This window comes from Spermophilus citellus (genome assembly GCF_964194105.1).
Source record: "Spermophilus citellus genome assembly, chromosome: 3".
NCBI classification, from domain to species: domain Eukaryota; kingdom Metazoa; phylum Chordata; class Mammalia; order Rodentia; family Sciuridae; genus Spermophilus; species Spermophilus citellus.
The window spans coordinates 25,205,704-25,233,322 of NC_138184.1; the positions used below are offsets into that span (position 1 = coordinate 25,205,704).

Sequence of the window (27,619 nt, forward strand, 5' to 3'; positions counted from 1 at the left end):
CTTGATTCTGAGTCTGGTTGTGTGTTTGCTTCTGTCAGTACATGTGTGTCAGTGTGTCCATGTAGGTATCAACTATTGTGCAGGTTTCTGTACTGTACTGTATGTCTCTAGGAGAGTGTGGTTCTTTGTGTGTGTGTCAGGGTGCCAGTGGATGTATGTCTGAGCCGTGTGGGTGACACTGCCTCAGTGTCAGTGTGTCAATGATGTGTCTGTTTAATTCCGTGTGGGTGTCAGGGTGTATCTCATCTCTCTCAATGTGCATGTACGTGTGTGTGTGTCGGTGCAGGTATGCAGATGTGTGTCTGTCTCAGAATGGATGTCAGTGTGTGTCCAGTGGATGGGTGGCTGGCGTAGAGGGTCCCCAAGTCAGCGAGGAGATGTGTGTATATACACTTCCCGCTTGTGCCAGGGTGCTTGCCGGTGTTTGTCGGTGTGTGCCTGTCCGTGCTTGCGTGGGTGGCTCTCTGTGGCGAAGCGTCCCCAGGTCAGTGTGCGTAAGCCAGCGTGTGTCTGTGTGTCTGTCCGGTGCCCGCGTGGGCGGCTGTCTATGGCAGGGCGTCCCCGGGTCAGCGTGGGGGAGTGCACCCCGGAGAGTGCCGGCGTGTTCACCCTCCTAGCGGGCGGAGCGCCACGTGCGGAGCCCTGGGCGCGTCGCTCTGGGGCGGAGCCAGCCCGGGGCCCCAAGCCCCAGGCCGAGCCCAGGCGGGGCCCGCCCCCGACCCCGCCCCCAGCCCGAGCCCGCGCCGCCCGCCGAGCCCGGGAGCCCGAGCCGAGCCGCGGAGCCGAGACGGCGGCGGCGCCCGTGGGATGCGGGGATCGCGCCCCCGGGGCCGCTGAGCCTGAGCCCAGTGCCCCAAGCCCGTGCCGAGCCGAGTCCGCGCCGAGCCGCAGCCGCCCACCGCGGGGCCGGGCCGGGGGACCAGCAGGTGAGCGAGCGCCCCGGCTCCTGGCAGCCCTGACCCGGCCGGAGCCCCCTGCGCCTGCCGCCGCCCAACTTTCCTCCCCGAGGGCCGGAGCTCCAGCCTCTGCGCGCCCCCTCCCCTGCCCAGGGTCCGGCTGGTCGCTCCCTCCCCGATCGGTGCTCCTGAGAGTGGAAACGGGCAAGAAGGGGCACAGGTCGCCCTGGCTGGAGGGGATCCCCCGGGGGCGTCTCTGATAGCCGGGTGCCTCCTTCCCCTTCCCTTTCCTTCCGGGTTTCCCTGTGCGCTGTCGAGGGCCGGGGGAGGGGGAGCTCCGGCCCCGGCTTCCCGGCCATCCCTGGCGCAGGCTCGGGGACAGTCTAGGTTTGGGACCCGGATTCCCGAGGCCGGAGACCCCAAGGTCAGAGCGGCGATGAGGCGCGCAATGAATGTGTTTGCAGAGAGCGGGGGTGAGGGGGCTGACAGGATAGTACTGGGGATGGGGGAGAAGGCCAAGCACCCTCTTTCCTTGGGCCCAGGGGATCCGTCCGCTGGGGCTATTCTGTCTGTTGGACGAGATCTCTGAGCGTCTTGAAAGGAGATCTCAGCGCTAATGGGAGAGAGATCTACGTGTGTGCCCCATCTCTGGGCGCTTGGACCACGAAGAGATCTAGGCACCCTCTGACACCCCAAAGTACCCGCATCGCTGCTATCTGATCTCTGCCCTGCGAAAGCGAAGAGATTTCTGGGTGCTGAGATTCGGGAGAGTTCTCTGCCCTCCTAGCTCTAACCCGGACAGATTGACGCTCCCTGACAGGGGGCGGCTCTTGGCCTCTGTGCTATTTGATCGTCTTTGGTGGCGCCCTGGGAGAAAGTGGAGGTGCCTAGCCTTGTCTGAGGGGCCAAGGTCTGGTGGGGGCAGAGGTGGGGGTAGGGGTGGCGGCGGTGGTGGTGGTGATGGGGGCAAGGCTGGGGCCAAGGCCGGGCTGTAGGCCTGACTTGCAGACACCTGTTGGAGGGCAGCGCACAGGCACAGCAGCGGCCCTGGCAGAACTCACTCTTCCCTTTCCTGCCTTGAGCCTGGCTGGGCCATGGTATCCTGTTGGGGTCCTGGGATGGCTTTCCGTTCCCCAACTGTTTGCTTACCCCTGAGACTCCAAGCACCTCTCCCGGTGAGCAAGACAGAACCATCCAGACAGACACACCTCATGACCCCCACTATGCCAGGTCACCACAGCCCTCTCCCAAGTTCCTACCAGGCCTCAGAACCTAGAGGGACCCTGAGCAGCAGAGGTCCAGACTAAGAAGGGTCAGGACCCTTGATTCTGCCCTCCACTCCCATCTCCTTGACCTCATCTCCTCCCAATGAGAATTAGGCAGGTGTACATGAGTGGTGGTAATGAGTGGCAAGGTGGAATTAGGATGAGACAGGCTGCTGTCCCAAGAGCACACAGCGGGGGCGGGGTGGAGGGGGTCTAGGGACAGACAGGGTGTGGAGCAGAGATTCATTGCTACAATGGACAAAGTGCTGAAAAGAGCCTTTTAAAACTTTTCATCTAACCCTATCACCACCACCACATTGTAGAAGTGGGGAAATCAAAACCCCGAGGGGGTCAAGGACTTATCCAAGGTCACAGAGGGAGCATTAGATTGGGGGCACCACTCAGGGTGAAGATCCCTTGAAATCCATTTCCCGGGGGCCAAATGGACCTAGAACTAACCAATAAGGATCTGAGGAGAAAGAGAACTAGCCCCAAGGTGCCAAGAACCACATTCAGCCCCAGTGTGGCATGGGCAGCTGATGCACTCCAGGGCGCTCAGCCTGGCGTTGTGTGGTGATCAAAGCTACTCTGGAAAAATTCCAGGATTGACTCATTCAGCCTGAAGAACAAGCTTGAAGGAATGGTGGGAAGCACCAGAGACAGCTGGGAATGGAGGAGCAGGGGAGGCTGGTACCCAGGCAATCCAAAGAGCAGGGAGTCCTGAAGGCAGCCTAGGACAGTGATAAATAGCAGTTTCGATTTCACAGGGACTAGTTCCTGTTGATCCTTGGGAAGGTTTCTTGAAGGGTTTGCAATGATGTCCCCAGAGCCCACTCAAAGGAGGGGGTGATTACCTTTGAACAGGAAAATCAGGGTTATCTTTCTAACAGAAATAAACCTTCCAAGCATGGTCTGGTGGTGCACACCAGTAATCCCAGCCACTTGGGAGGCTGAGGCAGAAGGATTACAAGTTCAAGACCAGCCTCAGCAACTTAGCGAGGTCCTAATCAACTTTGCAAGATCCTATCTCAAAAAAGAAAAAAAATAATAATAACTTTCCACCTGGGTTTTGAAGGGTGAATAGGAGTTTTAAGGCGAGACCAGCACACTTTAGCCATCATAACCAGTATGTACAAAAGTACTGAGGTGTGAAACAGCACAGTTATTAGTTGAGTGATCTGCTGGGTCCTCTGGTGTGAGGGAGAAAAGAGCAAAGTAGAAGCCAAGATCACCGTCGCAGGGACCCTTATGAGCTATGTTCAAGAATTGGGAATTTATCCTCAGTAATGGTACTAAAAATAGTAACGTTGACTGAGCGCTTTCTCTGGGCCAGGGATGCGCTGCGCACTTTACAAGTGCATAAACCCTGGCAGCCAGGACAATAATAATGGCCATTTTGCAGATGGTGAAACTGGAGGCTCAGAACTTGCTCACTGTCACATGTCTACCAAGTGGCAGACCTTGGGTTTGAGCCCCAGTGTCAATGTATCTGCTCTGCAATATGCCAACCTCTCCAGGGCAGACCATAGGTGCCAACCAGAGTCTTTCAGTTGAAGGAGAGGTGACAGGCAAGTTAGCACAGGTGACAGAGCCATCTTCCTTCTCCACTAAGGAATATGCTCTCTGCCATCCCTGACTTTGGCGGCTCACCCAGTGAGGTGTACTGTCCCCATATCACCCTGTGAGGCGGCATGGGCAAATGAAATCTGGGTTGACAAACTTGATGAAGAGCAAAGGAAAAGTGACTTCTCAGGCTCTGCCTTGAACCTGTCGTACTCCTAGGGGGAGATACTAACATCCAGCAGGGAGTTGGAGGGAAGGATCCAAGAAGGAAGTGTGTTCCAGAAGGAGATCTGGGCTGGAGGTGGGAACTTGGAGCGGCCAGCAGAGGCTGGTCATTGGAGCCACAGTGGTGAATTAGATTGCCCAGGGAGAGGGCTTGATTCTCAGTCCTGGTGACACTCACCACACTTGGAAAGCTGTATATAACAATACTCGTGCTCAGGCTGTTCCCCCAAGCATGCCAGTTCATCTGGTTCTGGAGTGGAGCTTGGGGGCATCTGTAGCTTGAAAGCATCCAAGTGGTTCCAATGGGGTATAGAGAGTGAGAGGAAGGAGAGTGGGGTCAAGAGCCCAGAAGCACTTCAACAATGGAGGCAGCAGAAGTGGGCAGAGGCCGGAAGGAGCAACCAGAGTGGCAGCAGGAAAACCAGGAGTCCCCTGACCTTTCTACTGAGAGACTTCGGAAAATACCTTCTAGAGGCCAGGCATGGTGGTGCACACCTGTAATCCCAGCAGCTTGGGAGGCTGAGGCAGGAGGGTCACAAGTTCAAAGCCAGCCTCGGCAACTTAGGGAGGCCCTAAGCAACTCATCGAGACCCTGTTCTCTAAATAAAAAAAAGGGGGGGGGACAGGGAATATGGCTCAGTGGTAAAGCACCCCCTGGGTTCAATCCCCAATACCAACAAATAAATAAATAAAATATTTTTTTTTAAACTGCATCTGGGAAGTTCATGGATAGATATAAAAAAAAAAAAGTATAAGTGCTTTAAAAAGAAGTTCCTATTAGGCTGAGCAACAGTGAAGGTGCTGTTGACCTTGGCAGGAGAAATCCCGCTCCCAGTGCCACAGAATGTGGCGCCCCTCACAGACAGTTCTGGTGAATGAATGAATTGGTGGGAAGGGAAGCCAGATGGAGCGGGTTGAGGAGTGAGAAGGAGGTGGAGACAGCATGTGTAGACAGCACTTTCAAGGGGCTTGATGGTTGAAGAGGGAGGAGAAAGATAGAGGGGAGCTGGCCAGAGGTGGGGTCCAGGGAGAGCTGTAGGGAAAGCCTGACGTGGACACTCTAGCAGGTGTGTTCCGCAGCCCACCCGTGGGCAGGCACTCACGGGGAAAAGCCTTTCCCCCAGAGTGAGGGGCCGGATGTCTGCAGCTTAAAACTTCACACAATTGGTATACAGTTGTCCTTGTTTATTCATGGAGCCAGTCAGGAAGGCCCAGGTTAAGTGTCTCTTCCTGTGAACCCCAAGAGAGGCTGCAGTGGTGGAGCTAGGCAGGAGAGCAGCCCTTGCTCTGGTAAGAGAAGGGTATTCCAGAACACCGTATTCAGAGACAAGGACACGTGATGAGGTTGTCTAGGGCAGGTATCCAGGGTGACAAAAGTGGGAATGGAAGGGCTGGGGTAAAAGTCCTGTGGCCGAACCTTAAAGGAGGCAGAGGGAAGAGAAGGCCAGTGAGCTGCCTGAGGGCAGAGGCTGGGCAGCCAGGGAGCAGATCAACTACCAGGATTGACAGAGGGGGCAGAGTGAGCCTGGGTTGGACACCCCTGCCTCCTTCTAGCCCAGGATGGCCTAACATAGAGTTCAGCCTGGGGTGGTGAGGGAGAGCCTGGAGAGGACATTCAACACCTACTTTGTGCCATGGAAGATTCTAGAAGGTATCCCAAACAGATAAAATAACTGCTCTCATGAGGTTTTTGCATGTTAGTAGAGTAAGACAGACTGGATAATCACTAAACAAATAAGTACAGAAGACAATTTTGGTGAGTGCGATCAAGGAAATGAAACAGGGGTTGGAGACAATAGGACTGGCTAACCAGGAAATGCCTCTTGAAGTAGGAAACTGATCGGAGACCTGAATAACAAGAAGGAACCAATACTTAAGAGATCTGGGAGAAGAATTTTGAAGAGGAAACTGCCCGTGCAAAGGCCCTGAGGCAGGAACCAGCTAGTGGGCTGACGGTTGTGGCAGGAGCAGAGGAGATGGGGTGGGGAGGAAGAGGTGCTGTGCCTCACTCCTAACCCCCACCCTCTCAGTGGACTGCCCCTTCGGCTACACACAGCTTACACCACTCTCCTCCCTGGCAGCAGTTCCTGGGAATGAGTCTATTTTTAGACACAACTCTCCTCTCTGTGGACCTAGAACATACCGTGTCTTTTTAAGATGATCAATATGGAATGGCACTATTTATAGAGACCCCACGTCAATTCCTGAGGCCTGGGACCCCCCAGATAGGGGAGGAAGTCCGGGGACCAGGCTTTGTGGGGACGGGCACCACAGCTGGCACAACCTTGGGGACATCTGACATAGATTCTTTACAACTTGTGTCACCTTCTCTGCTGGGTCTGCCCTCACCCCTTCCCTGCAGAGTCACCTCTGTGGGGGGGGGGGGCAGCCAGGTACCAAAGCCTCCTCCAACAATTTCATTTCCTGAAGGGGGGCTGATATACCCCGTCCCCCCCCAAAAAAAAATGTAGTTGTGACTGTTAGAGCCACAGTCTGATGTGACAGTTTGTCAGCCTCTTTTGTTCAGTCCCCTCTCTTCCTTCATCTCTGGAGGGGCAGACAAGGATCCCGAGGACCCACAGGTCCTCCCAGGTTGAACCCCGTGGGCCAGAAAGCGATCTGCCCAGGACAGGCAGAGTGCAAGGTCATGGTTAGGGGCTTGGGCTCCCCAGTGGGAGGTCTGTGGGGTTCAGAGCAGCCAGGAAGGCCTCCTGGCAGAGGTGCGATTGGAGCCCAGCTGTGGAGGAGGCACGAGATTTGGAAAGGGATCGGATTGTGTCTCTGAGGCTGTTGTCGGGAGAGAATGTTTATGATCTGAGGCTGGAGTTCTCTCGCTCCTCTTCAGTTTCTTCTGATTAAATCTCCCAGGGAGGCAGTGGAAAGTCGAGGCCCCACAGGAGTATTAGCAGAGGGGAAGGATGGAGGCGTCGGTGTGCATCCCGGCAGGTCCCTCACCCTCTCGGAGATCCCCTGGCCTCGGTCATCGCGCGGACTTGCAGGCTTTTGCTGCTGGCCTTACACCCCTGGGAGGCTGAGGGCCTGTGCTGCCCACCTCCGTGGGCTCAAGGTCACCCGGGGATGCGGGGGCGGAGCTCAGCCCAGGGCCACGCCCTTTGCCCAAGGAGCCTGAGCTTTCTGGGAATGGATTTTGAACAGTGGAAAGGGCCTTTCTGGCGGGTTATCGATTCCTCGAAGGGAAGGCCTGATGAAGGAAGGGGCTGGCTCAGAGGCAGGTTTCAAAGAGATGTCAGGGCAGGAGAGGTCATCTGACTTCAGGCACCAAATCCACTCTCAGGCTACATTAGCCATCCCCCACACCTGGGGCCCGGCTGGGACGTGCCAGGATGATCTAAGGGGTGGATCAGACCATGGGAGGGACCAGCCCAGCCAATCAATACTGCCTGCCTAACCATCCAAGTCCCAGCCTCCTCCTCAGCCCAGGCCAAAAGCAGGAAGGGGACCCAGACGAGCCCCTCCGAGCAGAGGTGGCTTCTCAGTTCTGCTGCCCCTGAGTTCATTCCCTGCTGGGCCAGGGCCCCCACCCAGGGGACACCAGCTGGGGTGGGGTGAGGGATGCAGGGAGGCTAAGGGACCAAGGCCTGACCACCAAAGTAGAGCTCAGCGGAAGATGCACAGGCTCTCAGCCGCAGGCCGATTGCAGCGCCAGCCCTGCCGCCTTGCTGGGTCGGATTCAGCACAGACTGCCAGTTAAATAAAGCCACAGCGAGTTGCCAACAGAACTGGAAACCCAGGGAAAGCCCCCACTCACTGGCTGAGCCCGGGTGCCTATTAGAGGTATAATTGCTGCACTTCCGTTTCAAGAACTGTCTGAGGGAAGGAGAGGGGGAGAAAAAAAACACTCCCTATGAATCCTTGGGGGCCTACCGTCCTCAGAGACAACTGGACTTTGGGTCCCTTCTGGTCCTCGCTTTTTTTTTTTTTGATCCAATTAAGAACTTGTCCCCAGAAGAGTTCCTTGTGCTCACATTGCATGACACAGGTATCTTAGCTGGCACTCGCCAAAAAGAAAAAAAAAAATTCTCAAAAACATTATGTGAAGCAAAAGCAACCTGACACAAAAGAGCCCATATGCGTGAAGTTCTAGAACAGGCAAAACTAATCTGTGGTGCTAGAAATCAGAGCAGGTGTCAGAAAGGGACAGAAGGGGACTTTTAGAGTAAGGGGAGTGTTTACTATCTTAATTGTGGTGGCAGTTAACAGGTATATGTAGTCATCGAAACTCATCCAACTATATCTAAACTGTGCATTTTCTTGAATTTTAGTTATACCTTAATTTAAAGCAGTGTTAAGGAAAAGGGGTTGCATATGGAGTTATACTGTGTTGTGGACATTTTTGTGGCAGAGATTTAGTGTCTTGGATTGACTTATCTCCCTCCTGGAGTTGAAAGACCCCAGAGGGTAGGCCTCCCAGTTTCCTCTGGGGGGTGTGTCTTATCTCCCTCAGTGCACACAGTAGGTGCCTCATAAATGCCTCTGTTGCCATGGCGTCCATGCAGTTCCCCAATGAAGGCCTTTTTTCAGCTCAGGAATAAAGAAAAATGAGTTGGAAGGAACTGGGCTAGAGAGAGGATGCTGATTGCAGTCTCATGGGCACCAGAGTGCAAGAGTGTTCCATGGGGCCTCTCTCTGGTGGGCACCATTCTGCCCTGATTATGTGTGCTGTGTAAGGGTAGACACCTGGTTTGGGGGTCTAGGGTGAAAAGTGCCCCTGGATGGCTGGGCTGCCCCTCCCCCACCCCATCACTGTGGTCTCAGCATGTTAGATCCTCCAGGTCTCCACCCTGGACCCTCTGGGTCTGGCAATGATGGGTCCTGGCCAGAAGTGTGGTGCCATTCAGTGCACTATAGATCCCCGGGGCTGACAGGGAAGACCCGGACCTGGAGGAAGAGGGCACGGTGTGCCCTGTGGAGGGGTCCCCTGACCTGGCACCCAGACACTATTGAACAGTGGATGCAGTGAATGTGCTGCTGTCAAGCCCTGACCCTTGACCCCTATTCTTGCTGTGGGGAAGGGGTGAGGAGGGAAAAGGGGGGCGAGCAGCACTTTAGGGGAACTCAAACCAGTCTGTCCTTTTGAAGTGGACTAAATGCAGGGCTGGGGCTGACAGTGCCAGTTTTCTCCTCAGCTTTCACCCCTCAAGGGGGCTCTGGTCTCCAAGACCTCCCTGTTCATCCCTGTAGGGGAATTACTTGGCAGGGTGAAAATGGGCGGGGTTTTCCTGTCTGCTGAATTAGCCAGCGCTTCCCAGAGTGTTGGAATAAATGAGATGCAAATGTGTGTAAATGAGGGCATCCCCAGCTTCTGGGGTGGGCGTGTTCGCCTGGGAGAGGGATGGGGGTGATTCTGCAGGACTTCCCAAGATTGCTGGAGGCTGGATTGGGACCACGGAAAGAAAGCCCCCTTCCACGGCCCCAGCTCCTCAGGGCAGGCTCCGGACTGCACAGGGTTAATGCTTGTGCAGTCTCAAAGGAATAGAGCCTGCAGGGAGCCGGTTAGCTGAGGCCCTTGTGCAAGGATGTGTCAATGTGCCTTTGATCTGGGAGCAAGGACCTGAATACACAGGCCAGGAGCACCAGCTGGCACCCCCACGGAGTCTTTGTCCAAGCTGTTACCCCGGAGAGGAGAGCAGGACGTGCAGATAATTGCCTGGGCAGGAAGGATGGTCTGAACTCATTGTGGACCCCTCCCCCTTCCACTGCACCACCCCAACCTGTGGCTTGAGCCTCCGTAGCCACCCACAGCCACTGCCAGAAACCATGGTGGCACTTCCTGGTCTGTCTGGACAACTCTCCTTGAACCCATCTCCACCCCCCCCACCCCCCCACCCCCCCACCCCCAACATCCCCACCTCCACCTCATCCCCCAGAGGCCAGCCTGAGGCATGGCTCCAGAGCAGGTGGCTTTCTATACTGGTTTAAGGTCTGGTAGCCCAAACGCTAGATCAGTGGCTTCCAACAGGAATATAACATGAGCCACAAATGCAAGTCACACATGTAATTTTAGATTTTCCTAGCAGCCACATTTAGAAAAGTAAAAAGAAACAGGTGAAATCAATTTGAACATGCTTTATTTAATCCAGTATATTATCAAGTTCAATGGTAGCTTTTTTTAACTTGTAATCAATATTAAAAATTATTAATGAGCTGGGTGTGGTAGCACACGCCTGTAAATCCCAGCAGCTCCAGAGGCTGAAGCAGGAGGATTGCAAGTTCAAAGCCAGCCTCAACAATTTAGCGAGGCCCTAAGCAACTCAGCAAGACCCTGTCTCAAAATAAAAAGTAAAAAACCAAGGACTGGCAATGTAACTCAGTGTTGAAGTACCCCTGGATTTAATCCCTCATACAGGAAAAAAAAATATTAATGAATTAGTTGGCATTTTTTGTCTCCTACTAAGCCTTCCAATTAGTATGGGTTCCCAGCAGCACATCTCTGTTCATGCTAGCCATGTTCCAATTGCTTGGTAGCCACACACAGTGAGTGGCTACCCTGTTGGACAGTGTCAGAGCTGGAGAGAAAACTGCTAGGGAATCTTTTCTTTCAGGAAAACTGCTGATTCTGGGCATGGGCAGAAATCGGCCAGGTCTCCCTGGGAGCATCTGCCCAGGCGTGGGCATGGGCCAGGCCAGCCTCTGCTGAGGCCAGTAGCTAACTCTTAGCCTTGGAGTGTGTGTGTGTGTTGGGGGCGGGGAGGGGATGTCCCAGACCTGCTCAATCCACAAGTAAGCCACACCCTTTCCTCCCAGTTCTGTGCCCTCTGAAGTACAGGCAATGTCGTGCAATAGTTAGACTTCAAACAGACTGAGAGACTGACTTACTCTAAGCATCAGATTTCCCATCTGTAAAAGGAGGATAATGAACACAACCCCCTTCCTAGGATTTTTGCGAGGATGAAATAAAGTAATCCACAACAGTGCTTAGTGCCATGCTGGGCTCATAACGAACATGGGACACTGTTGGGATAGCCCTTTGTCAGTGCTCACTCCAGCTCAGAGTTGGGGAAACTGAGGTCCAGAAAGGGGATCAGGGTCACAGTGTGGGTTTGCGTTTATTCCTTCATCCATCAGGCACCTTACTGGGTTGGGCTCCCTTTAGGGGCTCAGTACAAACCCCAAAGGAGGAAAGTATATGTGGAAGCAAACTCTACCCTGCCATAAAATGCATGTGGGAATTCAAGTGTGCCAGGAGCACAGAGAGGAGAAGAGCCAGCCAGGCAGGGAGGGCTGGTGAGGAAGGGAGGCCCTCTGAGCTGGATCTCGTATGAGAATAATAATAGAGCTCTGTGCCACATAACAGTGTCAACAATGGACTACATAAACAGCGGTGGTCCCAGGATTTTGTAATGAAGCTGAAAAATAGCTGTCACCTAGTGGTGTCATAGCCACCGTTGTATTAGCAGTTCCTGGCCTTGAGCGTGCAGAGAGGCTGGAGTGTGCGTATCCGCTGCACCGCCAGGCGCATAGAGCACAGCACATATAACTATGTGTAGAGCGTGATACTTGACAACAAAGGGTCACCTTACTGATTTATGTATTTACCATATTTTTATCATTATTTTAGAGCGAACGCTTACTTATAAAATAAAGTTTACCATATAACAGTAGGCTGTGTTGTGCCGTACAGTTCATGTAAATCTCCTTTCTCTATTGTATCAAGAGGCCATGTTGAGTTCAGTGGCTGAAGGTGTAGCTCAGTGGTATAGCGTGTGCATTAGCATGTTGCGAAGCCCTAGGTTCCATCCCAGCACCAAAGTAGGGGCAGAGGGGAGAGGCTGTGTATAATGATTGATCGTCACCATCTAGGTTTGTGTAAATATAGTCTATGGTGTTCACACAATGACGGAAGTGCCTAATGATGCTTTCCTCAGAACCTATCTTCATTGTTAAGTGACACGTGATCGTAATGACAGCCGTAACCACCATGATAATAGCAACCGATATATTCAGTGAATACGCGCTGTGTGCCAAGGCTGGGAAAATATCAATACACTTCTGCCTCACAACAGTCCCGGGAAGTGGGTACTATTAGAAACCCCACTTTGCCAATGGGAAAACTAAGCTGGAGAAAACCAATTCCCCTGCCCGAGAATATAGGCAATTAAGGAGCCAGGGCCCGGGCTGGGGATGTGGCTCAAGCGGTAGCGCGCTCGCCTGGCATGCGTGCGGCCCGGGTTCCATCCTCAGCACCACATACAAAAAACAAAGATGTTGTGTCCGCCGAGAACTAAGAAAAAATAAATAAATATTAAAATTCTCTCTCTCTCTCTCTCTCTCTCTCTCTCTCTCTCTCTGTCCCCCTCTCTCTCACTCTTCTCTAAAAAAAAAAAAAGGAAAAAAAAAAAAAAAGGAGCCAGGGCCCAAGTTCATATAGGCAAACTAGCTTCCAAGACACAGCCCTAACCACTTCCTCCTCCCACATAAGGACAGGAAATCTTCAAGAGAGGGAAGTGGGGAGGCCAGAAGGGGAGGCAGAGATAGATACAGGGGCAGGTTCTCTGGCCCAGGCGTCTTCTCATTGCCATTCTCGGCAAGTATGTGTGGAATCTCTGGGGACTTCATTTCCTCATCACCACCTGTTGGTTTGGGATCTGTCACCTTGAGAAGAAAAGTATTCTATGAAATCATCCGTAGGAACTTGTACACAGATGCTGAGTAAATGTTCCCCTCAACCATGTAGTTAATCCAGTGAGCCCAAGTTGAGGTGTTCATGAGCATGTTCTCCTCAGATAAGACAGGAAGTTGCCTGATGTGTGCAAGGGCTACAGTTCTTCATGGGATTTCAGGCACTGAGGCCCCAGAGTGAGGAAGGTCCCTAGTTCTCATGTCAGCACTTGGCATCTTGTGGATGACTTGTCAGACTTCCCTCAACCCCATCCTCCTGTCCCTGGTGTGGTCAGTCTAGAAGTGCCTGTCTTCCCAGTGTGTCCCATCAACCTGAGCAGAGGACAGACTCTATGCTCACATGTGGCATGTGACCAGGGTGTACCCAGGGAACCACTGGTGCCCTGGCCTCCAGCTTGGGTGGTTCGGTACCTGCTCCGAGTGCACTCAGCCCTCTCCCTGAACCTCTTCTTTGGGAGCAGAGGAAGGCAGAAGAGAAGGGCCCCAGAATGAGGCAAAAGTGGTCCTGAGGCAAATGAGATTGTGGGCCTGGGGTGGTAGGTGCCTCAGTCCAAGGTCACCAGACTGCCAGGCAGAAGAGAGGAGCCCAGAGTAGAGGAAGCCAGCAGAGATTTCCTAGGAAGCCTGGGAGCCACTTCCACAGCGCTTTGCATAAATTTACATGGCAAAGAATATTTTTTGCATGCTGGGTTCCAGAGACTCTGATTCCAAGGCGACCAAAATGCCAGACATGACTCAGGACGCTGGTGTGTGCCTGTCTTGGGGATCTGGGTTTGAAGTGGGCAGGGAGGGGCTGCAAGGAGCTAGAAGACCAGAGCTTGTTCCCAACCATCTTGGTTTGCCCAGAACTGAGAGTTATCCTGGGATGCAGGTATTTTAAGTACTAAAACTGGCAAAGTCCCAGGCAAATCTGGACAAGTTAATCATCCAGCATCAGTCCCCCAACCCAGGCAGTGCCCATGGCTGCACTCCAGGCTGCCAGGCTGATGTGTTCCATGTCGCAGCCCTGTAAGCACCATCCATGGGTCACTAGCTGCATGCCCACCTCAGCAAGGCTGATTGAGAAGACACTTCAGGAGGCCAGTTCCTGCTGTAAACCGTGTTCTCCCCCCACCCCCTGCCTCACACACCCCCAACAGCCATTTCTGTCTTGGTGGGAATCCTCATAATGCAATCCAAAGGTTAGAAGAGTTCCCCGCCCTGCCCTAAGAAGAGGTGAGGTGACGACTAGACAGTGAAGACCAGAGTCATCTCCAGGGACTGTCAAGAAGGGCCAAAGCCTGGGTGTGGAGGTGTGGAGGAGGCAGGGGGACATGAGTGAGTGGACAGTCAGAGGTATCTTGGAGGAAGTCCGGTAACAAAGAGAGTGGGAGGTAACTCTGTGATCACACAAGGCACAGAGAGTGGGAATGTTGAAGTCACAAAGTGAGGTGGAAGGAAAAAGAAAGGTAGGGGTTACCAGGGGCATGGTTGTGGTCCAAGCAGAGGTGAGAAGGCCTGGCCCAGGGCAGTGGCTTTGGGGATGGAAGTGATAATAATAGGTGGGACTGGAGGGCTTGGGGTCAGAGTCAGAAGAAAGGGTGTCAAGAGGAACCAGTTTGAAAAGGAGGATTCACTAACTTTCCAGAACCAGTGGGACCTAGAGAAAGATGTGCCCAGTAACCAGAGGTAGATGAACATGGGGGGAGTAAGGCTGAAAAGACTGGGGAAACATGCCTAAGCAGAGTGGTCAGATGGAAGCGCTGTCCCATCCTAGAGAGCAACTGTGGAGCTGGTGCAGAGGGAGAAGCTAGCGTGGGCCAGGGGAGCAGCAGGCAATGCTGCCGTCTTGGGGGAGGGTGGCTGTGGTCTTGGATTCCAATGACCACTGCAGCCTCCCCATTGTGGACCCTTCCTAATCAGCAGGTCTGACCTCCCAGGCCTAAGGGGTGTGGCTGAGCATCCTCTGGCCGCCTGGGCCCTTCTCACCCTGACATCACTGGTAACCCTGCAGCAGCGGGGCTCAGCCAGGCGTGGCCAAAGCAGGGCGTGGGCCCCGGGGCGGCTGCTGAAGGAAGAACAGGGCCTGAGCCAGGTGCAGGAAACAGGAGAACAAGGCGGAAATGGATCCTGCCACCCACCAGGAGCAGCCAGGGACAAAGAAGGCTCTTGGCAGGTTTACTTTGGAACCTGAAGCTGCCTGGCTGCTGGGGAGCTGGGAACTTCATCTGGAATCTGGTTTCAGCTGCTTTCCCGGGAGGCCCACACCCCTCCCAGGCCAGGGCCCTGAGAGTGTGGATATTGTGCTGGAGGCCAGCTGAGACAGACCCTTCTTAGGACCCAGAACCTCATCATCAGGGCTTCCAGTGAAGGGGAACTAAAGAGGGTGAGATAGTGCTTGGGCATGTGAACCTACGCACCTCCCCATAACCTCTGCGCATCCTCCAAGACCTGGGGCCTGCCTCTACCTCCCCCACTCGGGTAATGCAAGCCTCAGAATGGAATTTGTCAGACCCAAGGGGGCGCAGGCTGGGGCCCTCAGGCTAGACTTTCTCCTGGGAGAGCCTTCAGTGCTTTCTCCAGGGTGGCCAAAAGAAAGGCAGAAGAGGGGTGGGGGTGGGGGAGATGGTGACAACATCAGAGAATCCCAGGAATGACTTGAGGGTCTCCTCATTCACCTTCCTCAATACTCAGATAAGGAAAGTGTGGTGTAGAGGAGGGGACCCAAGGGTCAGCAATTCAGCAGGGACTACTGCAGGCGGGTGAAGCTCAGCTCAGAATCACATTTTTCAAGTCAATAAAATACACAGCATAAAATACACAGGAAACCAGTTGTATTGAATGCAACTATCAGAACACTTGAAAACCAATCTTTGTTAATGTGTGTGCTGCTTTATTAATATCTTAAATAAGATCGAGTTGCTGGTGTAAGTACTATGATTTTAAAGTAGCGGTGAATAATCTTTGATATACGAGCAGCCACTGTGATGGCTCAGAGGAAGCTGCAGTTTCTTTTGGTCACAGATACTGCTAACCCTGTGTTCTGTCGCCTGTATTCATAAATGAAAGAAATTTGAGTTGAAGGTGAATGAGACGGGGATGTGATTTCTCTCCAGAATCTTCTCCCCATCCCTCCAAGGAATCTGTTACCAACCCCTGAACTATGGAGTCGGGCAAAATTCATCCATACCCTTAGCAGTCAGGAGAGTGGTTGGTTACCCTTGTTGAAGGAGGGTAGTTAGTAACTGGAAGGGGACCCAGGAGGGAGGGAGTGGGAACCATCTCTTTCTTTGTCAGGGTTCTGGTTATCAGGTGTGTTCAGTTTGTGGAAATTCATCCACCTGTGCACTTAATGGGCACCTATCTGCATGGATCGTTTATTTCAATACAAATTACAAACACATCTTTGCTAGAACAGACGTATATGCAGGTGCAAGCTCCCTTCCCCTCTCCCCCTCTCTCTCCATACACACACACACACACACACACACACACACACACACACACAACTTTTGCCAGTGTGTACCAGTGAGCCTGTGCACATCCACAGGTGTGTGTGTGTGTGTGTGTGTCTCCAGAACCCTTGCAGGCATATGTACACAGATGGATACAGTCAGACAGACAGCACTATTTTTAACAAATAATTCCAAGCTTAAGGGGTGGCTTCCCAATTTACAGAACTAGTGATTGCTCACAGGGGAGAGGGTTGCCCTACAAGGGGCTGCTGTCATCCAGCTTGTTTTTTGTTTTTTAAATAAAAAAAGCAATGACCCTTCTTGTTTTTGCAAGCTCATCATTAACAAAAACAAGCAATGAAGAAAAGTTCAAAGAAAGTTTAAAATTACCCAAACTTCTTGGCAGCTGAGGAGAAAAAAGAGCCATATTTCCCATTTGGTGACAAGTGTTATAGAAGTCTCTGTATTCACTCAGAGAAGGAAGGTAGAAATGCTTTTATGAAGTGGAAACCCACTCCCTCACCTGCTATTTTTAATGGAGATGCTCCTTTAACTTCATGTGAATGAAACACAAAAAAGATGCAGAGGATGGGATGGTCCATGACTTCCGCCCTCCCGCCTCCCTCCAACACATTCCAGGCTGCACTTCCCTGGGGACAGAGGCACCCTTCTGAGGCCAGGCTGTCTTGTGCTTGCTCCCTGTTTACCTGCCACTTGGCCAAGTGCCTGCAACCCATAGTGCTCAGGGCAGCCCCAGGTCCGGGCCTTTTTTCTGCTCTGTGCGGGTTGGATGCCCCAGCAGCTCATGGGGTCATTGGTGACATGCTTTGCAGGAGTAAGATCAGGGCAAAGCCTTTGGTTGACAGGAAGGGATTCTGTCCTGGCAGAGATCTCCAACAGGTGTCCATCCTGCCCTCTCAAGCTGGTGCCCAGCATTCCCGGTCTGATGTGGTAATTAGCAGCACAGCCTCCTGGCTTGGTGTCACGGTCAGGAGCCCTCCTGACCACATCCTGTTTTGGTGGGGCAGTAGGGAATGCATTCTTCTGCCTTGCTGTCATTGGCAGAGTGCGTTCACACCAGGTTCTGGATCGTTTGAGGCCACCAGGGGCCGCATTCTCTCGGTTTGACGTCACACGCGTGTGCTGGCTGGATGTCCTAGTGGATAGTGGTCACCGTTTTCTGGTTCTGCCGTCCCTTGGGATTGGCATTTATTCGTCTGCTTGGGAGGAGGGGAGTAAGAAGCAGCCTGAGGAGCCCTCAGCACTTCCCATGTTTGGCAGCAGGTTCGTTTGGGAGGATGTAGCACCTTGGGGATTCCTTTGAGAGCTTCAGCAGGAGCTGTATCACAGCTGTGTACACCAGGCTGCCAACATCTGGATGAGAGCTCCCAGCTGTTTCTAAAAACTTACAGGATATTCCTGGGTTTCCTGTGGCAAATGAAAAAGTCCCATCAGTTGATGCCCCAGGTGAGATCTGCCCACAGTGCCCCACAGAGACATGTGATGCTGTGGGGGACCAGACACCATAGCCTTGGAGAGGAGAAGCAGGACTTGGTACCTTCTAATGCCTTAAATGTGTTCCTTGAGTCATTCCCCCATTTGTTCCGGGCCTGCTCTGCCAAGGATCTGGAGTAGAAAAATGACAGACCCCATCCCTGACTCACGGAGTAACCTTCCTAAGCCCAGGGGTGTGGGCACCAGTGGTGGGAGTGTCTCCAATGCAGACAGCTAAGGGACCAAAGGGTGCGAGCCTTTCCTTCTGGGTTGCATGGGGCAGGATGACAGTGCGACGATGCTCACTTGCACCTAAGCTTGTTAGGGTGGGATAGGGAAACTGATCTCCCTGCCAGTACCCCACAGGCTCTGGATTTTCCCAGGCTAGTGTCAGCCAGGTGTGTGTGTGCTGTATGGGTAGCCTGGGGTCTCCAGCCTCTTTGCAAGTCAGGTCCTTTGCTCCACCTGCACAGCCACCCCTCGCAGGTCTGGCCCTGGCATCCTGCCTTCTGGCCCTGGCATCCCGTCAGGCCCATTATCTGTGTCTTTCAGCTTCCCCCAGGCAGCCTGAGGACAGCCTGTGCCCCAGAAGCAGGATGAGAAGATGGCAAACTTCCTGTTACCTCGGGGCACCAGCAGCTTCCGCAGGTTCACACGGGAGTCCCTGGCGGCCATCGAGAAACGCATGGCGGAGAAGCAAGCCCGTGGCTCGGCCACCTCGCAGGAGAGCCGGGAGGGGCTGCCTGAGGAAGAGGCTCCTCGGCCCCAGCTGGACCTGCAGGCCTCCAAAAAGTTGCCAGATCTCTATGGCAACCCACCCCGAGAGCTCATTGGGGAGCCCCTGGAGGACCTGGACCCCTTCTATAGCACCCAAAAGGTGACTCCCAGCTTCCCCACCCCCTTCCCTTCCAGGCACTTCCCTGCAGTGCAGCAGAAGAGAGAGGGCCTTCCCTCCATAAGGACTGTGTGGGGGGCAAGCTCCCCTGGGCTTTTGGGTAATGACTCACTGTCAATCTGTATTCCAATCACCTCAGTTTTGGAGTTCTAAAATAAAAGACAGGAATTATGCAGTCCAAGCTGCTGGTCTGGTGCTATGAAGCAAAGATAGAGCAGCTTCTGTTGACATCTTGCCTTCTGGCAGAAGCTTCCTTTGAGAATGACCTGTGGCTGGGTGTTCACCTCCCTCCTTGGGACTCCGTGGAGTCCTCCCCGTCAGGAGGTGTGCACGTGAATTGGAACCAAGCCCTGAGTCCTGCCCTGGATCCAGTGTGGGCACAACATGTGGCCACCTCTCCTAACTAGGGACAGTGCACAGCCCCCACGCCCCACCCCTCTGGCAGCACGAACTCACCAGGCATGGGAGAGTCCCACAGGCAGGGCCGTAGCAGCAGCCTCTGAGCCTTGTGGACCTGCAGAGGGGCCATGAAGACCACTGGAAAATCTCAGGGGTGGAGGGAGAAAGGATAGTGATTGCTGGGGGTGTCGTATGGTGGGGTAGTTGTTCTGCCCTTGTCCCTCCTGAGTGTAGGGAGAGGAAGCGGCTTTTGTCCATTAGGGCAGGTGACTCCAACTTCCTCCCAGGAGCTAAGTTCCCCAGTCTGGATCTCCTGCCCTGCGCTGCCCTAGCCTTCTCTGTGAGGACCATGTGCCCCACCTTGCACCCAGCCACAGACCACAGACACACAGGACTCCTTAGAGGCTTAGACTCCCACCTGCTGCCCGCACTTCCAGGCCTCACTGCTGGAGGGAGGTGGGTTTGGACCTGGGGAGGATCCTCCCCCAGAAAGCCAAGTACCAAGGACAATGGTGGGTGCTCACATTTTCTCTAGCCAGCCTCAAGCTAAGGAGGCACTTGAAGGGCAGGAAGGGCAAGTGTGCCCGCATGTGAGCACAAGGCAGGTGTGAGCACACATGCCTGTGTTACCAAGTACTGAGTGTATGCAATGGTGGTTTGAGACTGTTTAAAAGCCTGAGGGTGTGTGCGCATGGATGTATAAGTGAGTGGATGCCTATGTGAAGGGTGTCCCCTCTCCGAGTCTATATAAACAGGAGGAAAGGAAACCTTGACCCTGGTCCTGCTCCCTGGCAGGACCAGATAAACTTCCCCTTGGTTCAAGTGACTGAAGTGGGGTGAAGGTTGGGGGATGGGCATAGCTGGGGTCAGGGTTATTAGGCCGGAAGGTGGGTGATCTTATGTCACGGTTGGTGAGAGCTGGAAATAAGAACTGGGATTGGGGTTGGGCCACAGCGGGCAATGAGTCAAGGTTACGGTGGGCAGATGGATGGTGATTAGGTTGGAGTTAGCTGGGGCAGGCAGGAGTCACTGCAGGTGGACCTGAATGAGTTTGGGTTAAGGGTGGGCTTTCAGAGACTGGTGTCAGTTAGCCTAGAAGGAGTTGGGAACACCATCTTTTCTGTCCCTATGTCTGAGAATGTTTGAATAGTGGCTCCAGCTGTGGTCCTGGCCTTGAACTTCCTGTCTCCCCTGGCCACGCTGCCTATAGCCCCGTGGGCTGATGGAGGCACTGCAGCAGAACTTTTAGTTCTAATCTATCTGGTCAACTTGTCTCCCCTGCCCAGATAAGCTAGAACCTTATGTCACCAGCTTAGCCCTTGGACAAATGAGATCCCAGACCTGTGCCCATGACACATCTGGGCAGGTTGGGAAGACCTCTGTCCTTCTGTGCTCACAGCTCCACCTCCAGCCTTCATTGCTCCCACACTGCTTGCTGTGCTACTCTGTAGGCAGACATCTTCTAGAAACCAAGCAATGGGATTCCCTTGAGCGGCTCATGATTCCTCCAGAGGAAAATGGTAGCCTGTCATTTGCCCTCGACTCCTAGAGACAGGGTCTCAGGGAAAGCTGTCCCAGGATGGTTCAGTGTTTTCCCCTTTCCTCCTCCTTAGCCGTATGTCCTCCCAGCTTACCCATCCCCCCAGCCATACCCTTATTCCCAGGGAGCCTTGCAGGTCCAGGGGGGTCAGTGGTGGAAGAAGGGGAAGGAGGAGCCATCCCAGGTCTGGACCTCTGCTGTGACAACAGTTGGGCAAGGACCATGGAAAGCCCCTTCTTCTTGGGGCTATAATTTTTAAACTAAGCCTCAACCAACTTGACCTGACCCTTTACTAGGCTGCTCCCCACCTCACCCATGAGTGAGACAATGGGGACAGCCAGCCCACTGGGTATGCTGGCTGTCCTTTCCCTCTCCTCTTTCCCCAGCTAGCCATAGTCCTAGGGCTCTGACAGCTTCCCCCAAAAGCCCCTGTCCACAGGGCCTAAGGGTTGCTGCTCCTGACCTCTCATGGCTCTCTGTCCACAGACCTTCATCGTGCTGAATAAGGGCAAGACCATCTTCCGGTTCAGTGCCACCAACGCCTTGTATGTCCTCAGCCCCTTCCACCCTGTCCGCAGAGCAGCAGTGAAGATTCTGGTTCATTCATATCCTTTGCAGTTAATCCCTGCTGTGTGCACCCAGGGGGACTTCACTGGGGCTGTGCATAGGGTGCTGCCCCCACCCATCCGGTCCTAGTTTAGAGCCAGAGGTGGTGCCAACTCCCCACTGCTCCTAAGACAGACAGCACAGCCACCAAGGAATGGCTGGTTGGAAATGTAGAAACTTGACCCTACCCTAGACCTGCCGAGCCAGCATCTGACAAGATCCCCAGGGCATTTCCCGGGCATATAAAAGTTTGAGAAACCCTTCTGATTTCTTCAGGAGAAGAGTATCCTAGAAGTCAAGCTCCTGAGGACCCCAGAATAAATGAGACCCGTTAGCATTTCCTGGCTCCACACATTCCCACCCACCATGACCCCTGGGCCCTCTACCATCCCACCCACATGCAGGGAGGGACCTTCAAGCAGGTTCCCCAGGCTCAGACAAGGAAAAGCCATTTCCCAGTAAAGAGGCCTCCAGTTTATCTCACGTGGGCATCTTTCGAGGGAGGCAACACTTGCTTTTGGACGAGGTGTTGACAAAATGTTTGCAGTTTCAGAGCATCTGAAAGAACTCTGGTTAACGTTAAATTACATAAACCACAGCCTAAAAAAGCTCCAGCCTGCAGAGAGTAGCGGAGTGGTGCCATGGAATAAGGGCCCCGCACTGGCTTTGGGCCTGAGAGGGGCCTCCTCCAGGCAGCACAGAGGATGGGGTGCCAGGCTCTATTCCTGCCTGTTCTCTGAACTTCAGAGAAGGGGCCTCACACACAGGCAGAGCTTCACAGAGAGGGAGAGGCATGGACCAGGGCGAGGGCATGCTGCTTGACTCAGCGGGGTACCTGCTGGTGGGTCTGCTGGACTGGCCCTACAGAGCTCCTCAAGGTCCCCCTTGGCTCTCCTCTTTGAATGGGCATTCCCCTTGGGAATTTTACAGTCCCCTAAGAGTGATAGGGCAGCTACACAAATAGCTGTCATTCCTGCCAGACGGTGGTCACAGCGGGGTAAAAATCATGCAGCCACAAAGGCCAGCTACTTTTGTGCTCTGAGCCTGTCTCCGGCCTCACTGCAGGGGCGTGGCCTCCCTGAAAGCATCCGCGTCTCTCACCTGGGGCTTCTCCTCCAGGTATCTAACCAACCCAGCACTGTTTGGCAGCCACAGAACCCCCCAGGGATGCAGCGGCAATCCCAGAGCCCCTGCTGGGAGCTGGGCTGGGCCACAGAGCCAATGAAAGGTCAGGGAGACCGATGGGCAGGCAAGGGAGGCAGGGGGCATGGTGGAGTCCCCAGCCTGGCCAGAGGGTCCACTGAGCAGTGACTTTGAGGCTGTGAGGTGCTGATGGCATCTGGTAGGACCCATCCTGAGGGCTCTGAGCCAGCCTCTCTCCCCCAAGGCAGCTGCCCTAGGGAAGTGATCAGCATCCTGGAGGCCCTGTACGGGGCTCCAGTGGCAGCCTTGGCCCTCCACTGCCTAGGGATAACAGGTTGTTGGTCCTCGCCAGCGCCACCTAGTGGGATTTGTGGGCATTGGGGAAAGAAGGGGCCCAAATTTGTGGGGTTTGCCCCTCTGAGGCCTTGAGCCCTGACATCTTGAGCCACACACCTTGAGTGTATGGTGCTGTCCTAATCATTAGCAACAGCATCACTAGGATTTGGTAGGAACTGCCAAATCGGACCCCACCCCAAAACCTGTTTTAACAAGGTCCTCACTGTGGTTGCTTCCAAATGCCTGCCTGTGAGGGCCACCTCAGTGTCACCCAGGAGGTTTGTTTAAAAGGGAGATTCTTACGCCTTTCCAGACCAGAACCACCAGTGCTAGGCCTAGGAATCTAGGAGTTCTTCCCACATTTCCTTTTTTTTAACAATTGAGGTATACTTCCTATATCATACAATGTATCTAAAAGCACACAATTTAGTAGTTTTAATATATTCAGAAGTTTATGCAGCCATCATTTCTACCTATCATCACCCCCAAAATAACCCCTGTGCCCACTGGCAGCCCCAGCGCATTTCTAATGAACAGTCAGATTTGATGTTTTGAATTGTGGAATTTCACTCTGCTTAAATTTTTATATTCATCCAAACATCTATTGAGTCCCCTGCATGTGCTAAATTCCGTGCCAGGCTCTTTGGAAAGGGCAGGCAGGGCAAAGGCACATTTAGAAGAGGGCAGGAACACAGCCTGATGAAGAAACCTGCTCCCCTAGAACAACCAAGAGCACCCCCCCCCCTCCCGTGGCACGCTAGCGCTGCACGTTGTTCCATTTCACTTTGCTCTTTGCTTGCAACGCGTCCCTGGGAAGTTGCTGAAAAAGTAAATAAGGCACGTAGAATTATTTTTTTTCCTTACATATTTTTGTAATAATCCTGCCGAATGTATTCCTGCCGGGATTAAATAAAGGAGACCCACTGGTCTCCAGATTCCATGGCAGTCACATTCAGAGAGGCCTCGTGTTCACAATGAGAAGCATTTTTGCTTTCCTGGGTGCCCAGGATCTGCTCACAAAACCCTCCCACGTTTCTCTACCAGATTCAAATGGGCAATCAAACTGTGTGTGTGTGTGTGTGTGTGTGTGTGTGTGTGTGTGCATGTTTGTTCAGTAGCACACCCTCATGAAAATACCCCCGTGGTTAATTCCCTTCTCTTTAGAAGTCTTTAGACTCCCTGGGATTTGAAGACTTAAGCAGCCCAAGTTTCAGGCATTCCCCACAACCAGCGCTGGCAGTCCTTGCTGGTATTTTAATCATGAGGATGGGAGTGGGTGTTTGGGACAATGACACGACAGGATTGAAGATGTTCAGCTGAGCTCAGGCCTGGAGAGCTGGCCTTTGCCTCTGCCCACACAAAGGACCAGCTTGATCATCGGCCTGAAATTAGCAGGCAGTGCAAACAGGTATGCTTTGGCTGGGCATTCAATTGACTCATCTGTCTGGTATTGGCCGCATGCTGGGCTCCATGGGGGACCTGGGATGCTTTGGGCAGACTCACATGGACTAGGGGCTCAGTCTAGGTAGGAAGAGACCTCGCTCACACCCGCATGTGCGCGCGCACACACACACACACACAGAGGAATGACTGAAAATAGTGTCTGTGCTGTCCTCAAGATGGGGCAGCCAGGCAAGATTCTGAGCTGTCAAGTGGCAGAGGGACAAGAAGCTGCCTCACTCACTCCAAAGCCATGAGTGGGTTTAGAAAAGACAAAACCCAGGTACTAGGATTTTGGTACTAGGAAGCATGCAGCCTGGGGTTCAATCCCAGCACTGTACACACAAAAACCCAGATAGACATGTCCTGTGGTTGCCACCATGAGACCAGCCCACAAGCCCAGCTTTCCTCTTAGCCTCCATGTTAGAGTTCTCCCTCCCCTCTGTGTGTGTTCAGCCAAGTCCTCTGGTCCTGTCCACCCTTCTCTTTGCAGAAGAGCCTTTACTCCTTGCTAAGGAGAGCTGTGAGCAGTCACCTAGAGCTGGGAGGAGCTGGCTGCCCAGGGAAGGTCTGGTTGTCCTCAGTCCCCACTGCTTCCCCAGGGCCAGCTGGGTGACTGATTGATGGAGGAACTGTGGCCAGTCTTGGTGCCTAACCAAGCTTCCTCCAGAAGAGTTGTGTCTGGTTTCTCATAATATCCCATTTGGGGGCTTTTCAGGAGAATGGCTCTGCACTCTCCAGGCCCTCATGCTCAGGTGAGGTTTGCTCTTAAAAATGGCACTCCATTTCACTGGCTTCTGGCTGTCAGTATCCTCACTCTTAATGGAGCCCTTTACCTCATTTGGTGTTTGTATTTCCTGTGGGTAACATAAACCAGATGAGGAATAGCATACCTGCTTGGCAGGTAAGGGTCTGAAACCATGTGATTCATGCAGGCCTATCCTTCTGGAGGCAGAGAGTGGACCAGGCCCTTGGTGTCCTTGTGCAGAGAGGGAGCCTCAGAGGTGAGGCCCGAATAGGAGGGGGGATGAGGCTAAGGACTGGCCCTGCCCCCTATCGGCTTTGTACTGTATACAGTAGTCTCCTGTTGCTGCTGGAACAGATAGTCACAAACCCAGTCACTTAAAACAGCACACAGTCTGTAGGTTCTCACTGAGCTAAAATCAAAGATCGGTAGAGCTGAGTTCCTTTTTGGTGGCTCTAGGAGAGAACCTGTTTTCTAGGCTTCTCCCCCTCTCTAGAGGCTGTTCACATTCTGTGGATCAGGACTCTTCAAGCCCGCAATGATTAGCTGTGTCTTTCACAAGACTCTGACCCCTGCTCCCCTCTTTTATAAGTACTCTTGTCATCGCATTAGACCCACCTGGAGCATCTAGGATACTCTCTCCACTCCCAAGATACTTAATTTAATCATATTTGCAAAATTGCTTTTGTGATATAAATATGTATTCACAGTTTCCAGGAATTCAGAAGTGGTCAACTCTGGGCAGACTATTATTCTGCCTAGGACAGTAAACTGGAACTTCACCTCTTCACTCAGTTTTCTCATCTCTTCAAATGGAGGCAGAGTCCCCACTTCATCGGGTTGTTGAGAGAATCAGATTAGTTAACGGGCTCAGAGAGCAGAGCCTAGCTCCCAGGAAGGGCTCAAGAAGTCTCTGCTCTTGACACCATGACCTACCTGTTTCAGGAATCATCTGGGATCCTCAGTGGACAGTTTGGCAGTGGATCTGTGGGGATGAATAAAGCTGGTTAAGGAGTTTGTTAACCGTCTTTCCAGTGAGGAGAGTTCTGGAATGAGACCTGGTGTAGGAACATGTGTAAGGGAGGAAGGTCTCAAGATGAATACCTGATCCACCTCTGAAATCTGGAAAAGGAGCTAGACGTGGCCATGGAGATCCTTGCAGGCAGAGGGCTGGAAAGATGCCCATTGAGGGAGGAACCCCAGTGCCTGGAGAGGTGCCCTTCGGCCAGCATGAAACCAAGGGCTTCCTTGAGGGCACTAGAGCTGAGCATTCCTGTGGGCCATCCCCGATTGGCTGAGAGAGGTTCTCAAAGCCAGATCACCCCCTCAGCTCCCATGAGAAGTAGGAGAATTTGTTATCAACTGGAGGCTGGGTCTCGGAGGCTGACATCCTCTTGCCTGGACTCTTAGACGGAGGACTGGAGGTGGGAAGAGCATCTGCCTGGTTAGATTCCATGAGGGGCCACCCTACTGTCTCCAGCCAGGGCAATCAGCACTGGCTGCAGAGGCCTCCCCTTCAGATGAGTGGCACTGTGCAAGGGAGGAAAGAACAGCTCCTGGAGCTCAATTACCGCAGCTCCTGGGCTGCCTGTGGGAATCGCCTTTGGCAGTTGTGTGCTCAGGGCTGAGGCCGGGGCGCGGGGAAAGCACAGCCTCTCCTCTTGGGCTAGGGAGGAGAATTGTGAAGGCAGCACCGTACTCCTGCCCATGGCCAGAACCCCTGGAAGTTCCCTAGCCCCATGAGGCCCAGGCTCTGCTCCTTGCTTCTCTGCAAGTCTTACAAAAATGAGGAAGGGGTGGAGGAGGTCATGGAGAGTCCTGTCCAGCCTGAAACAGCAGCCAGAGTCAGGGGTTCCACAAGGCCTGGGCCCCCACTGTAAGGCCAAGAGCCCACAGGGATGTCCAGGACACAGTCCTGGTATTTGAGGAATTCCCCTTGTGGTGGAGAAACAGGGCTTTGACGTTCCTTGAGCAGCCACACCTAAAAGAGGAGATGGCTAAATGGGAGGTGACTGATGCTCTGGGGGTGCTGAAGCCCAAAAGTCAGGGCAGGATGCTGGGGGCGGGGGGTTTCCTGCTGAGAAGGACTTTTCTAGACAGAGCAGAGGACAAGAGTGAAGAGTGGGTGCAGCAGCAGGAAGCAGCCAGGGAAGCAGCTCCCTGCTCCCCAGGATTGGTGGGTCCCCCTGAGGTGAGTTATTTGGCAGCAGAGCATTCCTAAGCAAAAGCCCACCTGGCCTGCTCCCCTAGAAGTGAGGGAGAGAACTTAGGGCCCTGCACACCCGGGCTTTTCCAACCCAAAGAGCCGTTTGTAAATGCCCATCTCCTGGTCACACAACCAGCTAAAAACTCTGAGGTCTGAGATCTGCCCTTTCTCCTCCCCTTATTCTATGCTGAACCCTACAGAGTAGTGTCAAGTGTCTGGAGCCTGCTAGGGGCTGTGGAGCAGGATGGGAGTCCAACAGCAAGTGCCAGGGAGAGGTCAGAGACTGACCTCAATAGAGAGGCATTGGCATGGACCCGTCACAGAGTCTCTCTTACCCATCTGGCAGCCCTGTGCTGGCAGTGACAGCCACAGGGGAACAAACCTCGGTGGTGGTGGCGCGGCTGACCCTCTGTCCACAGATTTCCTTGACCCCTGCGCCACGCTCTTCAGCATGCTCATCATGTGCACCATCCTGACCAACTGCGTGTTCATGGCCCAGCACGACCCTCCGCCTTGGACCAAGTATGTCGAGTGAGTATCTTCCGCACCTGTCCTCCATTTGGCTTCATCCCTTCCTTTTCTACTGCATGCCATGGTCCCTAAAGTCACTCCAGAAGAGGACTGTGTCCAGAGCCAGAGATCACCCCCAACTGCAGGCTTGGATCACCTTCCATCCTCTTTTGCCTTCGCCAGTCCTGCCAAGCACTGGTTGTAAGTCGTGCCCTCAGGGGAAGAAGTTCCCCTGATTGGCAAAGTGGGGAGTTTCTCTTGTCAACCCCTAAAGAGAACTGA

At 53.4% G+C, this 27,619-nt stretch overlaps 1 protein-coding gene across 1 annotated transcript in view; it reads left to right on the forward strand.

Annotated features, from left to right (window-relative positions):
- Nucleotides 1-763: 763 nt before the first annotated feature.
- SCN5A (sodium voltage-gated channel alpha subunit 5) overlaps nt 764-27,619 on the forward strand; it is a 98,240-nt gene continuing 71,384 nt past the window's right edge. Inside the window, exons 1-4 of the mRNA XM_081288520.1 lie at nt 764-926; nt 18,070-18,394; nt 20,838-20,955; nt 27,268-27,358. Coding sequence (XP_081144646.1) covers nt 18,122-18,394; nt 20,838-20,955; nt 27,268-27,358 — 482 coding nt within the window. The 5' untranslated portion in view covers nt 764-926; nt 18,070-18,121. The remainder of the gene's footprint in view (nt 927-18,069; nt 18,395-20,837; nt 20,956-27,267; nt 27,359-27,619) is intronic.